Source organism: Benincasa hispida, chromosome 5, assembly GCF_009727055.1.
Source record: "Benincasa hispida cultivar B227 chromosome 5, ASM972705v1, whole genome shotgun sequence".
Taxonomy (NCBI): domain Eukaryota; kingdom Viridiplantae; phylum Streptophyta; class Magnoliopsida; order Cucurbitales; family Cucurbitaceae; genus Benincasa; species Benincasa hispida.
The window spans coordinates 7,224,893-7,241,296 of record NC_052353.1 but is presented as its reverse complement, the minus strand read 5'-3'; the positions used below and the strand labels follow the sequence as shown (position 1 = coordinate 7,241,296).

General features: G+C 35.2%; 4 protein-coding genes across 11 annotated transcripts; 3 read left to right on the top strand and 1 right to left on the bottom strand.

Moving 5' to 3' along the window:
- Positions 1 to 209: 209 nt before the first annotated feature.
- Positions 210 to 8,151, bottom strand: LOC120078666 (outer envelope membrane protein 7-like). 4 transcript variants are annotated; one of them, XM_039032959.1, is made up of 2 exons: positions 7,704 to 8,151; positions 210 to 360 (listed from the first exon to the last, which is right to left on the bottom strand). In XM_039032959.1, the coding sequence occupies exon 1, from the start codon at positions 7,935 to 7,937 to the stop codon at positions 7,719 to 7,721; it is 219 nt and encodes a 72-aa protein (XP_038888887.1). In that variant the 5' UTR covers positions 7,938 to 8,151; the 3' UTR covers positions 210 to 360; positions 7,704 to 7,718. The 4 variants fall into 4 exon arrangements, with proteins under 4 accessions (XP_038888887.1, XP_038888889.1, XP_038888888.1 ...); XM_039032961.1 differs by lacking the exon at positions 210 to 360 and adding an exon at positions 4,326 to 4,344; XM_039032960.1 differs by lacking the exon at positions 210 to 360 and adding an exon at positions 5,874 to 6,111.
- On the top strand, positions 333 to 4,250 carry LOC120077187 (aluminum-activated malate transporter 14-like). The gene is made up of 6 exons (XM_039031092.1): positions 333 to 648; positions 773 to 913; positions 1,098 to 1,370; positions 1,457 to 1,569; positions 1,687 to 1,830; positions 2,239 to 4,250. Exons 1-6 carry the CDS (start codon positions 333 to 335, stop codon positions 2,560 to 2,562), a joined length of 1,311 nt encoding a protein of 436 aa, XP_038887020.1. The 3' UTR covers positions 2,563 to 4,250.
- LOC120077186 (antifungal protein ginkbilobin-like protein) lies at positions 5,281 to 5,625 on the top strand. The gene has a single exon (XM_039031091.1). The coding sequence runs from the start codon at positions 5,281 to 5,283 to the stop codon at positions 5,623 to 5,625; it is 345 nt and encodes a 114-aa protein (XP_038887019.1).
- Positions 8,152 to 11,886: 3,735 nt separating the features above from the next.
- On the top strand, positions 11,887 to 15,870 carry LOC120077542 (transcription factor LRL2-like). Of its 5 annotated transcripts, none has more exons than XM_039031456.1 (7): positions 11,887 to 11,999; positions 13,205 to 13,578; positions 13,816 to 13,887; positions 14,075 to 14,140; positions 14,438 to 14,503; positions 15,164 to 15,223; positions 15,358 to 15,870. In XM_039031456.1, exons 2-7 carry the CDS (start codon positions 13,210 to 13,212, stop codon positions 15,514 to 15,516), a joined length of 792 nt encoding a protein of 263 aa, XP_038887384.1. In that variant the 5' UTR covers positions 11,887 to 11,999; positions 13,205 to 13,209; the 3' UTR covers positions 15,517 to 15,870. The 5 variants fall into 5 exon arrangements, with proteins under 5 accessions (XP_038887384.1, XP_038887386.1, XP_038887382.1 ...); XM_039031458.1 differs by lacking the exon at positions 11,887 to 11,999 and adding an exon at positions 12,016 to 12,057; XM_039031454.1 differs by lacking the exon at positions 11,887 to 11,999 and adding an exon at positions 12,064 to 12,247.
- The last annotated feature ends 534 nt before the right edge of the window (positions 15,871 to 16,404 follow it).

Below are 16,404 nucleotides of genomic sequence, written 5' to 3'. Positions count from 1 at the left end.
GTTGTCATTTTGTGTTGACCAGTGGAAAAAGAGAGAGAAGAAAGATAGAGAAACGTGAGTGGTGTGGTAACTATTTTTGCTGTGTGGAGCATTATATTAAACCTTGAAGATAATTATGGAACCTTTTTCCCATTTCCAGCAAAATTATAATGCCGTACTCCAAATTATAATTATTATATTATTTGTACTATGGTTGTTACTGTTTTTGTTGCATGTCTATATAAACAGACCATCCACTTGAAAACTAATACACACCAAATTGATTATACTGATAAAGATCAGAGAAGATCAGCGAGGCCAACAAGCGTTAGTTATTGTTGTTGTTGTGATTAATGGGGTCTGCTGCAGTAATCTCCATTCCTGAAGAAGAACATGATCAGGATCAGAGAGTTATTGTTGGTGTTCCCATTGATCAGGAACAGCACAAGAAGAAGCCAAATGAGAACAAGTTGTTTAATCGTTGGCTATGCTCCATCAGACACACAATAAAGAGGCAAGACATGAAGAAAATTACCCATAGTGTTAAGGTTGGGGTTGCATTAGTTGTCGTCTCACTTCTCTATCTCCTTGATCCTCTCTACAACCAAGTTGGAGATAATGCCATGTGGGCTATAATGACCGTTGTCGTCGTCTTTGAGTTCTTTGCAGGTAATTCGGTTCTTTAAACTACACTTATCTTTTTGTATTTCACTTAGCTAACCATCTACCTTCGTAGTATTTCTATTGTATATATGGTTGGAGTATGCTGATTGATTTATTTTGTTTGCCTCAGGAGCCACACTGAGCAAGGGGCTTAACCGAGGGTTGGGGACAATTTTGGGTGGTGGGTTAGGGTGCTTGGCGAGTGCTTTTGCTCAAGATGTTGGGGGACTTGCCAGTGCTCTCATTATTGGAATTTCTGTCTTTGTCTTTGGTAAGTTATAAATCATTTTATAACACTCTAATGAATGGCCAAGACACATTTTATATGTAAATAAGTTTATGTCAAGGTGAGCATAACCATAATCAGGGATTGACATGTACTCTTTCTTTTGAAATGGAAAGTTTTAAAATCCATATAATATTGTATTGAGTTTATTTGTTGGTTTGTTATGTAGGGGCTATAGCAACGTACTCGCGGATGGTACCGAGTATAAAGAAGAAATACGATTATGGAGTGATGATATTCATATTGACGTTTAATTTGATAGTGGTGTCTGGTATGAGAGCAGATAAGATTATGAGATTGGCAAGAGAGCGGCTATCTACCATTGCCATGGGTTTTGCAGTCTGCATTTTCATAAGCTTCCTCATTTTCCCAAGTTGGGCTAGTGATGAACTTCATCATTCCACCGTCCTCAACTTCCATAACTTAGCCAACTCCATTCAAGGTTTCTTTTCTTAATTACATGAACTTTCTTGTCCCAATTTAACAATAAAACTAAGAAAATTTTAAGCAATTAATTCTCTTTCTCAGGATGTATGGAGGACTACTTCAATTCTACTGATGAGAAGAAAAAGAACAAGTCCGATGCCAGTTGCAGCACTTGCAAATCGATCTTGAACTCAAAATCAAAAGATGACTCACTGGTACTAACCATTTTCCTTTTCTTTTCTTTTTTTTTTCTCTTTCCTGCTATAACATTTAATAAAGTATAGAATAATCATAGATCTTGAACTCAAACTAATTGTGGTTATAATTCACAGGCAAATTTTGCAAAGTGGGAACCATGGCATGGAAAATTTGGATTCAACTACCCATGGAACAAATATCTACAACTTGGAGAGCTTCTAAGAGAGCTTGCTGCCATTGTCCTTTCAATCAAAGCTTGTCTTCAATCCCCCAGACAGGTATATATATACCATGTTTCTTCCTCTGCTCCACTTTCCTTTAGCATTTAGGAAAATTCTTTTCAGTGCCCTTTTTTCTCTTCCAATCAATCATCTCAATCAATTTTATTGGTTTGTTTTCCCTTCCATTAATTTCTCAATCAGTCTCAGTATTTTTTTTAGTACAAGTGTGGGAGTGGGATCAAACCTCCGACCTTTAGAGAGGAAGGTCATGCCAATTACACTGATAAACTCGCTTTAATCATAGTCTCATAATTACCTACACAAAAAGCTATAAACTCTCCAGTTTGTTTTTGAGGAGTCATTCAAGCTTAGAGTGTATATACGTATATATTAGAGCATGCAGTGTTTTGATTAAGTTTTCCTTGAAAGTCCCATTAACTTTGCTGTCTGAAATTTTGGCATCAGCCATCATCAGGCATGAAGGAGGCAATCAAGGAGCCATGTGAGACAGCAGGGTCTTCCATTGTATTGACTCTCAAAGAGCTTGGAGAAGGCATGAAGAAAATGAAAAAGTGTCAAATAGAGGGTGCGATAGTGCCCAAATTAAAGTTGGTTAGACAAGAAATGAGCCTTGTCATTAATCCATCCAGGCTAGGCCCCATTGAGAATTCTGATGGACTGGCAATGGCTAGCTTTCTATTCTTAATCATGGAGATTTTGGAGAAAGTAGAAGAACTTGCAAAAGAAGTTGAAGAACTTGAGGAGGCTGCTCGATTCCGTACCACTTGAATTTCCATCATTTATTATGTATGCTTTTATTAGTCTTGTGTATATAATTAATCACAAATTTTTGGAGATGGTTTAAAAATACATGTATATTGGAAGGAAGTGAAGATGAGTAAATTCAGATATGAAGCAATTTGAATAATATTGGTCCACTTTCAGATCAAACAAACACAGAATTTGCTCCTAGACTGTGTGCAAAAGGTGTTGTAACAACGGAGTTGAACATTTTTACTTACCAACTTCCCACTTTCTAATTGATGCAGGAGATTAGATCAAGACCCATTTCAACATAGTTAAATTAGAGAATAACAGAGGACTTGGTTTTATCATTTGCAAATGGATTAGAGTAACTTAACTTTTATATAATTTCTAGTTCCTTCTGAAATTAGGCTAAAGGGCCCTCAATTTCAACTTTGAATAAACAAGAAATCTGTCCCAAGTAATCACACTGCAATATACGAGTTCCAATGCTCCCATGGCAATCACATCACAAAAAGCAAAACCATATAATTACATACTTAGACTCCATATGGACCCAAAAATCTTCTGCCTTATTGGTTCATAGCATTAAGATCTTCATATTATGATTTTGATTCTAAGATCATCTGCATTATTTAATATCAAGACTGAAAAGGAGAAGTGGGTTTAAAGGAGATAGAATAATAAAAAGAGCCCTTCTCAAAGTGGAAGTAACGCGTTAATTGACAATGGAGTTGTAGCAGATGCAGACCATTTTCATTTTGGCTCTGCACTCCCATCACAGCCTCAATAGCCAAAGTTGGATCCATTTAAATAAGTGAAGACTGAACCAAAAGAAAATGCAAGCTGGAAGGATAAAAAGAGTAGGCATCTTTCTAAGATATCGAAAATTATAAAGTAATCAACATGGGTTTCATCCTAATAAGGCAACTCTAAGGGATGAGGGTGTTAGGACAACAAATCTTAGTGTATCTTCGCAATATTAAAATATTGCTCGCTAGGAACTAAAGTTAATATGGATTTGCTTTCAAATGTAACCTAAGTCCACATAGTTTTGTTTCTTAACTCCTCATGCCAATGGAGATATTGTTCTTACATATACACTCTAGGATCTCTCTCCTTTTTAACTAATTTGGCATCACCTCTAACAACCTTTACAAATCCTATTATGTGTGATAATCTTACAACTTATGATTCACACAAAGTCTTGGAGGATCACTACTTTTGTTTGTCTTCCATAGATTTTATCCATATGGGCTATATTTAAGATACTTCTCTTACTTGTGAGGAGTTTTCTACATTTCTAGTATAGGATGGTACTATCTACCATAGATTGTTGCTCATAATTTAACTTCTAGATATTACAGCAATGTTTTTATTCAAGAAATCCCTCACTAATCTTATAATGCTTTGAAAAAACTGCCTTAAGAAAGTTGTGAATGAGGCACAAAGCATATTCACTTAAGATTTGAGATAAAAGTGAAGGCGGAAGTGGAAGTATTCTTTCCTTAAATGACGCAGATTGGGTGCTTTTCCAATGGCAACAACCCCAAGTCTACTACAGGTGAGTGAGATCTGTCAACCTCCGTCTCCATCACAAACAAGTCACTGACTCAACTTGGAATAAGTAATTTACTAAGCTACGGGACCAGCCAACACTCATTCTACTTGAATACAACATACTTTATACATAACAAAGAGTAATTTGGTGGGTATAGTACCTTTTTGGTAATTGTGAAAGACGAAAATTTCCAAATAGATTTACGAATCTCTCATTGTCCTCCCTTCGAGCGATTGTGCGACGCTCTACACAAGAAAATCGGATCTGGGGTGATTGTTGCGTGGTTCCTACTTCGAAAAAAAACTTAAAATTTGGAAAAGATTACGTAAGATTTGGAAAGATTACATACTACCTCGATCTTAAGATTCTAAAAAAAAAAAAAAAAAAAAACTCAAAGAATCGATGGTTTATAGGTGCGATGAAAAGAAGTTAAATTTTTATCCAAATCTCGAAGTCCCTATCAAGAAAAACTATTACAACGAATTACCAAAAAGGTGTTAAATGTGAAAGATGAAATTTTTTTGAATGGTTTCTGACATCTCCCAAATTTATGGTTTCTGTTGATGAAATTTAGTCATCTTAATTTTCAATTATAGATGAGAATGAATTTGGAAATCCTATTGGTTGGGGGTTCTTGCTTATAAGAACTTACTTATAGCCAGGTTAGCAAGAGGAGTGTTATACCATTACTAAATCTCTAGAAGATAAAACTCTAATTACTTTAAAATCCTGTTTCAGCAAGTAGGGAATTATACGGCTATGCAATAAAGACGTGTCTTCTTATGAATAGAACTATACATGAGAACTACTTCGATTAGCTTTCACTTGACTATTTTTCTTACTGCAAAAGAAGTTAAAATTGTGACTAGAACTCTTTGATTTCTCCTTCGAAAACTAAGACAAAATTTTGACTTTATGGAAGAGACCAATGGCAAAGGAATGTGTCAAAACCAGAGAAGAAAACAAAGGCATAAAAGAATTTGTGATTTTTCTAAAGAAAAATTCATAGAATTGGGCAGAAGCAAGAAAATAGGTAGGGACCCACTTCTGCTTCAACGTCAAATGCCTTGTTATACCTAATCCAGATCAAAAATCAAGAAGAAGAGGAAGAAGAAGAAGAGATGATCGGTTCTAGTGTGAAGATTTCAGCGGCTTTTTTCGCTTTCTTTGCGTTGTCTACTATGGTGGTGAGCGTTCCGAACACCGGAGTGAGGTCAGTTTTGTGCAACTCCGGAACTTTCACAGGGGGCGATCCTTTCGCAGTGAGTCTGGATTACGTTCTCAAAGAATTGGAGAGTTCAACTCCCACTATAAAGAAATATGATTTCTACAACATATCTCCTTATCCTAATTCCTTCGCTTATGGTCATGCTTCCTGCAACCAGAATCTCACAACCTCAGACTGCACCGCTTGTCTTGGGGCTGCTAAGACCAACATGTTGGGAACTTGTCAAATGAGTATTGGTGGCCGTGCGGTGCTCCATGACTGTATGATTAGGTACGAGCAATACCCATTTGATGATTAGACTAGTGGTCTGTCTAAATGTTATCCCTTCTTTCAATTCCACTTGGTTTCACTTCCTTATCTCTATTGTCTTATATGGATTGATCCAGGCTCGGGATTGTGTTTTTTCTTTTTGAAGTCAGGAAGCTGATTGGTTGTTTTCCTATGACATGATGCTCAAAAAAGCAAGTAGTGTTAGATGCATGGTTCTTAAACTAAATCAAAGCAGATGAGTCGATATTAATGTTGGAGTTCCCATAGTGATTCACAAAACCAAAATCTTGCAATCATATCTTAACATTTCAGAAATTAGAACAACAAGCTAAAAGCTTGTCTGGCAAAATGTTTATTTGTACGATATTTTTTTCATTTTTCCGAACGCAATACCCAGATGGGTACGCGAAGACAAAAAGAAAGCTTCGGAAGCTCTCGCTTAGCGATCATGTTTATTCAACAATTTTGGTACAACCATTTGCATCGCTGTCTCTCCATTCCATCCTTTTTGTCCCTACAGATAAACCACCCTCCTTCACAAAAACATAAAAGGAAACCAGAAGACATATCAAAAGATGGAGGTGCTATTCAAAACTTAAATAGGCTAACGGATTGTAGTTTCGTTATTCCTTCTCACCATTTATCCTATGAAGGTCAGCACCAAAAGTTGGCATGTCATGATTAAAAAAAAATAAAAATAAAAAATAAAACAGCTATCTAATGTCATTAAAAGGTAGTTAAACGTTCATAGCTTAAAAATGGATCTTGATATTAAAAACCAAAGTGGAAGGAGAATGCAAGTGGTATCAATCGAGCCATAGATGTGGGGGTGCACCTAGGCCATCAAATAATGTTTGACACAGGTATGACATTGATGTAAAAGCAAAACACTCATTTTTTATACGGATGACCCAATCTGTGTTGCATTAATGTCGAATGATCTAAATTTTAAAAATAATGAATTCTAACCTTTTGCTTATGCATACCACTTAGATCGCACTCCCTACTTTTTTCGTCCCTTTCTCTCTTGCACGCCTTTCTCCTATAGACTCTTACAACCTTCTTCCCTCCACCTCTCCCACCCACTTCTTCCTTCTACCTTTCCTCTCTCGCTTGCACTTGTGGCCACTTTTTGACTGTTCATCACCTGCTTCAACCATCGCTCATACTCGGACTTCAAGCCATCGATCGACTTTTCATCACTATCCAACGAACCCTCACGCTCATGCTTTTAGCCACCTTCCAATCATCTATAGTAAGCATGAGGATATGAGAGAGGAACGTGGAGATTTTCTCTTCTTCCAATGTTTGATAGGAGAAAGAGAAACAAAAGCCCCGAGGATTTCCCCGAAATCTTTCAATTTCTTATTTTAACATAATTGAGTCTTTTTTTCCAGTACAAAGGAGCGTGAATGAGAGGCATGGAGAAAGTAGCCAATGCGATCTAAGTACTTTGTGACATAAGCAAACAGTTAGCTTTTATTGTTTTTAGAATCCAAGTAATTCCACGTTAGCGCAACCAAATTTAGGTCATCCTTAAAAAAATTACCAGTTTTACTCAACTTTGTGCCTAATATCAGTTGTCAGTTCCAAGATTGTCATAACAAGGCTAAATCACCCAAATGACATTTGATAACATCTAATTTAATTATCAGCTCTATCGTGGGCACAAGAGAAAGTGATTTCCAACAGACAAGCCTTTGTTCGGAGAGTAATTTATCTCTGAGAAAGCTCATAAGCAGGGGCTTTAATTCAGTTAATTTCTATACAGAAGTGTGCAACACGTAGCCGCATTGTCACAAACCAACCACATTAAACAAGTTAAACACCTTATTCCTTTTAAACCATTCTTCGAACCGGTAGCCTGCATACCTCCTACTTCCAAGCTCGTAATTAAATTTACGGGAGTCAGAACAAGCACATACCGATATTTGAGGCACAAATTATTGAAGTTAAAGCAGAATCATTATTAATTCAATTAAAATGGTCTAATCCTGAACTTATACGATACGAAGGGGTGAGATCTAAAATTCTAATTTTCATACAGTACAACCAGATCATGATGGGGGCAAACTATTCACCATCATCCCACTCTGTCGTACGTACCTTGAAATCACCTGTTTAAGCAGTGGCAGTGGTACTTTGATCGTCATCAGATGGGCTCTGATCAGATTGGTTATCGACAAGGTCGTCGGGATCCTGAGCGGGATCAGAGTTGTCCATGGCGGAGCGGGCCTTATCGAGGAAGGGCTTGAAAGCCATCTCAATAGCGAGCCAACCCAGTGCCAAGGCTCCGAAGACGAAAAATGCTTGCTTGGTCCCAGACGGTTTCTTCCCCATTGTTCCTTACTTCTTGCTGTGGCGGCTCCGGCTAGGTCTCCTAGAAGCTGAGACTGAGAGCTCCTATTGATCTTTCCTCCTTACCTTAGCGACGAAGAAAATTTGAGATTGTAAATATACAAAGCGCCAATTCAGGAAACAAAGGCCAATTAGTCCAAAGATCACCCTTTCCTTAAAATCGATCAACTGTATTGTTATGGAGACCACAATCAAAATATGCTATGCTTAGAACAATGTATGTAGTTTTAACGAGATAATTGTATTGAGGCTAGCTAACACTCGCAAGCCCAAGCCCATGGGCGGGTCCAAGGCCGTATTGAGGCTAACACTGGCAAGCCCGAAGCCTATGGATGGGTCCAAGGCCAAGAAATTTGGAAAATAGTATTTAAGGGTGTTCAAAAAATCCGATGATCCGAAAAGACCGATCAACCCAATCCATCTCATGTGATTTGGGTTGGGTTATCAACTCATTTAGATTGGGTTGGACTCAAATAAATGAAAATTTTATGAGTTAGGTTGATTCATGGGTTCACCTAATATAACTCAAACAAATCCGAATTTATTATTAACTTTAAAATATATTTTTTTATTATTTATAACACAATTATTTTTATATATTGATTTTAATTTTATTTAATTCTAATATTTTTTGAATAATTTATTTTTCAACAACTCTTAAAAGTAGTTTCTTTGCACTTTAGAAAGAAAATTTTCACTATATAAATTGAAATTGAGTTGTTAATCTTAATTCAATATATGAAAATAATTATATTAGATTTTTACATATTTATGTTTTGCTTCTTTTTAGAAATTTTTTTTAAATAAATGACTCGATTAACCCAAATCAACCCAACCCAAATATTTCATGATTGGGTTGAGTTGGGTTCCATTTTTTTATAAGAGTTATTTGGGTTGAAAAAATTTACAACCCGAACAATTGGGGGGTCTAAGAAGTCTTTCAATCCAACCCATGAACACCCCTAATAGTATTGGCAAACATGAGTCAAGAAAAAAAAAATGTTAGCTTTGAGTTTCAGGTCGACTAGTCGAGCTCGACCTAGCACTCTACAACTTCAAGTGTCGTAACTACCTTGATGTCTGCGATGTTAGACATAACCATAGACAAATGTTAGAGGGATGACATTATAAATAATTATATTCGAAAACTCCAAGAAGAAGAAATAATCACCAAATGAGAGTTTTAACCTTACTCGCTGTACTTCTTCCTACACTAATTTTGGCATAATATTATAGTAGGCTCGGCACTATACCTGAGTAATTTTTTTACAATTTAGTTCGAAGAACGAGACCAAACAAAAAAAAGTTGACCGACGGACAAGCCTAGGAAGGGCTCACGGCAACGACAAATGCATCCAAGTTTCTCGTGCCAACAAAGCCTAAAAGGTTTTTGCCCCACTTTTTGAAGTTAAACCTCTTGTTCTTTTGCTTACATCATCATCAACCAACATTATCTATATACATTTAATCTTTGTTAGGGTTGTACAGTTGGCATATTTGTTTAAGTTGTGTTGTGGTGTTTTTGCAGTAGGTGTTAAACGAAATGTCTTAACACTTGTGGTTTCTAGCAAGATATTGTTCTCTCAAGATGTGGTGTCTGTATATCTCTTTGTTTCCTTATTTGGAAGATTTCGGCATCATTTTTTGGAAATTGTATTTCCTTTTCTACAGGAGTCAGAATTGTTTTTAGGGTTTCAATTTTCATTTCGTTGCATATTTAAGAGTGGTAATATTGTTTGCTAGGGTTGGCGACTTTTGTGAGATTGATTGATGATTGTTAGTTGTTGTGTGTGACCTCTTTAGAAATAAAATTTATGTATCATTCGAGGAGGTGGTTATGTTTGTTACCTGAATGTTCTCACATAGTGAATATTACTCAAGTTCATTTTAAAGCTAAAAGTGATTCTCTAACTTAGGAGGAGCCTAAGTTCATAGAGTGAAGTGATCTTCACCTAAAGCAGGAATGATAAACAACACATTGGTAAGGCGTCTCTCATTTAGGGGGAGTTATCCACTATTGTATCATTCTTTGGAGGAGCCTAAGAAATATAGAAAGGGAGTCTCGTATTTAGGGGGAGCCTAAGTATTAGTTTAAAGTGTAAAGCTAGATGTGTGTCTCTGTTATTACTTATCTCAATAGATAAGTACAACGTTCTAATTTCTTTACTTTACATTAGTAAATTTATCTTTTTTGGACACACTGTCCCCTAGACATAGGTGGTATTCACCGAACTGAATTAACAATTGTTAGTTATGTCTGCTTTATTCTCCTTTTTACTAAGTTGTGTCTACTAAGTGTTACAATATTGCATTTAACATCCTTCATTTAGTATAGTGTTACCTTTCTATTTTTTCAATCTTTTTGCCATTTTCCTCTTCCCAGTTTTATTCTTTCTCCACATTTTTTCTAGTCGTTGCATTGTGGTCGGCGACCGTGTATTTACTAGAGAGGTTGTGGGCTCATCAAAAAGAGATTTGAGAGACCGTCGGAGCATTGGATGCGTGGGTTTTCACTATAATTTGAGTTTATTGGATCGATCGATGTTTCCATCGGTTGGATCTGTGATTTTTCATCAAAAAGTGGAGTTGAGGTGAGTTTGAAGCATTAGATTAGTGGGTTTTCCCACAAAAAGTGTGAGAGGGAGAGACGAGAGTGAGAGTAAGAGAGGAGAGCGAAAATGGGAGAGGACTGAGAGAAAGCGAGATCCTAATTCGATTGCAAAATGGTCCATTTTGGTAATTTTATCTTGATATGATGTAATCATTTTTTTTTTAAAAAAAATTAGTTATAAAAGTTAGAATATATTTCATTTTGGACCCAAAATTTGGGTCACCTATATGATTCCAAGTTTTAACCCATAATTTTGTAATATCAATTATATCAAATTATACCTCAAATTTAGATTATTACAATCTTATACCTAAAAAAAAGTGTTGCAATTTTAGCCCTTTAATAAATTATCATTCCAAATATATCTAAGAAAAAATTGTCTCTTATGGTGCCCAATGATACAGAGAGTTAGTAAGAATATGAACTAGGGTAAAAAGTTGTAGCATATATTTAAGTTCAAGGTTCAAGTTGATGAAATTGGAAGTTTAAGATCCCAATTAACAACATACAAAAAATTATATATATTATATATGATCATACCTTTTTTTATGAAGAAAAAGTATTTAAAAATATTTTGAACTAAGTTTTGACATAAAAGTAAAATTGACTAAAGTTAAGAATTATTGTTTAACTCTTATTTAGTTCATCAATCTTTAGATTAATTCACGTATCTTTTAAAGTTTGTGAAATCTCTATATCTTTTTATGGTTATAATCAACAACATGTTTCACATAAAAAAAAAGAAAAAAAAAAAAGAAACTCGATATCACTATAAGAAACAAACAAGATTGGACCGTGAATTGTAATGCCACGTCTTCATATCACTAAATTCATAATTCTTATCTACAATTTAAATATTTATAGTACAAGTATAAAAAATTGAAACTATTTGAGTAAATCTATCACTTGACTAACATAGCTTCAAACTGTGTCATATTTTCAAATAACTTTAAATTGTGCTAAATTTACTATTATCTTATATAAAATTATTCTGAAATAAAACGACAACATTTTAAAAATGCAAGTTAAATTTGGAGTTTGACCATTTGATAAAGTATAAAATTATTAGGGGTGAAAATTGGATAAGAATGGTGAAGTTTGGGATTAAAAAGTGAATTGTTTTGAAAGGTAATACTTGGATGCATCTAGACATCCATCTTTTTGCATCTCTCTCATTATTCACATAAAAAAAATATTAAAATATTTATAAAAAAAAGAGGTAAAATTTATCCTTATAAATTATAATCGAAAAATTTGGATGAAATACATAAAGATAAATGATGTTCAAGATACACCAAAATATTTTTATTTTGAGGGTGCGTTTGATGTGTGAAAAATAGTGGGCTGGGCACGTACGGTACAACATCACCGTCGCTCCCTCCACTCTCACTCTCTCTGTCTTCTTCATCCTCCTGGTTTCACCATTGTTATCCGTGAGATCCCTTTCCCTCTGTTATCCTCCATAGCTTCACTAGTATTAACATTTTCTCTGTTCGTGACCTTAGCATTCTAATAACTACTACCTACATGTGCTTTATTTTTGTAGTAAAAATAAATCGTCAGTAGTGATTCCTTTTTCGATGATGAAGTTGGATTCAAACGTAGTTACCTATGTGGAGCTTCACTTTGCATTTTCAATTGCTTACTGCTCCAACTCCATATTTCCTCCAACTTTCTTGTGGTTCAATCAGATTAACATTTTGTTTTATTTTTTCTGTGTAGATTGTAGTTGTTATGTTCTTCGTCTTCCTGATTGACGCTTCAGTTCTGGTTGAGTTTCTATTTTCTTAAAGGCTTCTGTGCCCCCACATTGCTGTTTATTGGTGCCTTTGTTTCCAGTAGCTTCTTTTACTTATTTATCAGTCTGCTTCTTCTATTGTCATGTAAACCCTGGATTACTTTTGTAGTTAATCTAGCTAATACTTTTTAGAATCGTATTTTCAAACAAATCGAAAATATGGGGAAATGCTCATTTCATATGCTAGTATGTCGATGGGGTTTCAAATATCTATTGGGTGTGTTCAGGTAAATCAATATATTTGATGTCTTAGGAGAGATGTTGTAGGCTCAACTTTTCAACAACAGTTGATTGAATTAGGTGGAATACTTTAAGCGTCCAGGAATTTCAATTTATGTTTCTGGATATTCTTTGTAAAGCAGCTACTTGTTTAGTGGGTTAATGCATGTTTGAGAGTGATTTTGAAGTGGTTAAATCATCTTTTTCATGTTTGAAATTACTCCTAAATATGAGTTTAATCATTCAAAATATTTTGATGGTAAGTAAATTGCATTTAAAAGTCTAAAACCAAACATAAAAATGACCTTGAATGATTAGATACGTGTTTTAGAATTGATTTTGAGCAGGAAAAAGTTCATAGTGATTTTAAACATATTTTGACATTTTCAAATCACTTGCAAACATACTTTTGACTTACTTCCCTTCAAGATTTCTGTAATCGAGTATTAGTTTCCCTCAATTGCTCCAACAACGGTGACTTCAGACGATCCTTTCTTCTAGGCTTGTTTTTTTTTTTTTTTGAGTTGACGTGGCATTTTGGAGCATCTCTAACTTATTCTAAGCAAGTTTTAGCGTCCATTCTTGTCGTCAAGTATTTCAGTTTAAAATGTCACAATGCAGGTAGAATGGAAGGACAAAATGGCTGCAATAACTCTGTACGAATGCTCTCTCTGAACTTTGGTGCGAATGTCAACATTGTTTCCCAAGCACCTGGTGATTTTACAAACCATCACCATGTTTTGTCTGCTGATAGAAATGTAAACCAAACCAACTTCCCCCACTTAACTGAGTGGACTCAGACTGCAAAAACGTCTCCAGCCTTTGTTGAGTTTATTGCTGAAACTTCAAACTTTCCTCGAAAGGCATCAACAAAAGATCTGATAGCAGTTGTTCCTAATACTGTTCAAACTATTAATGGAGTCTCAGAGCTTCGTGGTGAGATTTCATACAATCATCTCGCAGGTTCATACAGTTCAAAATCCACTGATTCACGGGTAAGCCAATCTGTGCCAAGCCTAACATATATGCAAATGTTATCGGTGTCACTGCGCTGAAGTCAGTAATAGATCTTTTAAATACAGGGATATAGGCATATATCCCCTCAAATTCATTGCTTTCAGTTTTGAGCACAATGTATGTTAAACATACTTGTTTGTTAATCAATATTCATTTCTCAAAGACTACACTATCTGGATTTTTCAAGTTATCCTAATTTGCGGTTTTTGGATCAGAACAATGCACCTGGTATTGTATCCAAATCACGTCCCAGTTCATCAAGTCGACGAGGCTATTCAGCTGATCGTGTAAGCCAAACACCTTACTAGTTGCAACCAAAATCTTATCTATATAGAAAAAGAGCAGAAATGTGATGGCATGAGTGTGAATTGTGAAACATACACAAACCTATATTATTCAATCATCGAAAGTAGCAGGACTGGATGTGATCCCTTGGGGCCAATTTAACTTGTTTAATATGCTTTCTTATTCCAGCAACGCAGGATAAGGATAGCTGAAAGACTTGAAGCATTGCAGGAACTTCTTCCTGAGTCATCAAAGGTAAATTTCTGTGTCATTATGCCATAGACAGGCATGAATTTGTATGAAGGGATAAGTGTAGAAGCAGAATTCCAATATACCTTCAAAGCACTAACTTGACTTGAAACCATTCCAGTATTTATCATTATACAAATGCAATGAGTAAACATGATTGAGCCATTCTGCTGTCATAAATTTTCCTGAATTTTATTGAGGATAAAAGTAAATGAAAGCATTATCTTTTGAACTTTCCATTTCTTGACCTAAAGCATAGGCTAAATATCTTCTTTAAATTCACTGGAATTTTGTTTTCTGAAGGAAAATCAAGCATCTGCTCTAGACGATGTCATTGACCATATCAAGTACTTACAGCTTCAAATAAAGGTAGGCAGCCTAGCCCTTGCTGCTTTGCATGTTTCTTTACATTGCACTTTACAGATTCGAGAAAATCGTATTCATGTAATTTTGATCCAAATGTTGGTAAGAGTTTCTTTGTAGCTTGTTGGCTTCATGGGTCTTCCTAACCCACACGTTGCAGTATAAAATGATGTTGGTGAGGGGGAGAAAGAGGTCATATGTTGGTAACGTAGATAAGGATTTGGATTAACAAGCCCGTAATAATGGTGATGATGTTTGTCATATCTGCATTTAATATCTCAAATCATATGAGCACTGATAAAAAAAAATATATTGGAGACTTGTAAAGAGATATAGTAAGCTAGTACCTAAAATTGAGGCATGTTCTTGAGCAATAACTATAAAGGGCCAGCGGTATTGTCTTTTGCTTTGTAGAGTCACCTAAAAAACATCATCATCTATTGCAACGAGGCAGACAACATTGGATGGATGACAAAACAAGTTTGAGAAGATTTAAGATGGTTGTTTACTGTATTTTTGTGGTAGTTTCGCACTTATAATGAATGTGTTTCTACAAACAGATGAATACTTTGAAATGTCCCAACTGTAATGATGTTGCGAGTGAAGTCGCTAAAAAACTGATGTTATGGGTGTAGAAGAAACTAAGGCATCCATGTGGTTGCGCAGGACTTAAGTCAGAGCAAATTAGGAGGAGAATCATCTTCTGAGCCTTTCATATTCGTTGAGGTATCATCTCATGCTTGGTTTTAACATTTCACTTTTTTCTTTTGGAAAGTTCAATGCAATACTCATATATAGTTTTCTAGTTTTCGAAATTTTGGGATGGAAAATAGAAGCTCCTTTATTATTGGTTTTGATAGGGATATGGTCATTACATGAGCCATCAAGAGATGCAGATTGAGCCTCTTGAGGAGATGATGGGAAAATTGCTGGAAGTTGATCCGTTAGCTGCAGCTCAACTGCTGGAGAACAAGGGTCTATTCGTGATGCCCATGGATTTTGTTGAAGGATTATGCTGAAGCATATGATCACCCATGGACATTACTATTTGCAACAATTCATTCTCGGTTAATACTTCTGCTTCGTTAAGTCTCTTTGGCTTGTTAATCACCTGAAAGAAAAGGCAAGCTGAGTAACGCTGAAAAAGGATAAGTTTTGTTTGTCCGCGGCATCTAGTTTGAAGTTGAAAAGCCTATACTCAGATAAAAGAATATCATGTCTGTAAACTGATCAAACTTACATTACTTGTCATATGCCTGAAACTTAGCTCGTATCAGGTATGCGTGAGTATGAATCCAAAGCCTCATGAAAACACAAAAGTGCTAGGATTGCCATGAACATTACATGACAGTTCCACTGTTATAATCACAAAAGAATATGGTCTCTTCATTTTTCAAATATTGTTTTAGGTCCAAAATATTCACTTTTTTACATGTATTGTGTCCGTGGATTGAAGAAATCATCTTCATTCTCATTTAGCGAATGTAATTAACTTCCGCAATCAAATTGTGATAAAATAGATAGTAAAGTTTTGTCATCCAAAATTTCTAAATTCATGAACTAGGCCTCCCAAGTTTCCCTCAAAATTTAAAAGATTCCTCTTTTCATTTCAAACTTAATGCAAGATAATCAATATATATTCATTAAATTAAACAAACTGATTGAGTTTAGTAAGGATGAGTATGATAGGTCAAAAAATCGCAAATCGAATTGACATGGCTCGTTTGGAAAGAGGGGAAGATCGGTTGGTGTCGGTTTGAAAATATTTTACATTATTTTTTTAAATTTTTTATTTGTTTAGTTTATTTTTTAATGTCAAAGTTAAAAGTTAAAACTTTAGTTTCCCAAATAAAAGATTAAAATGATGTGAATGGAATAACACACACATTTTAATGATATATATAAAA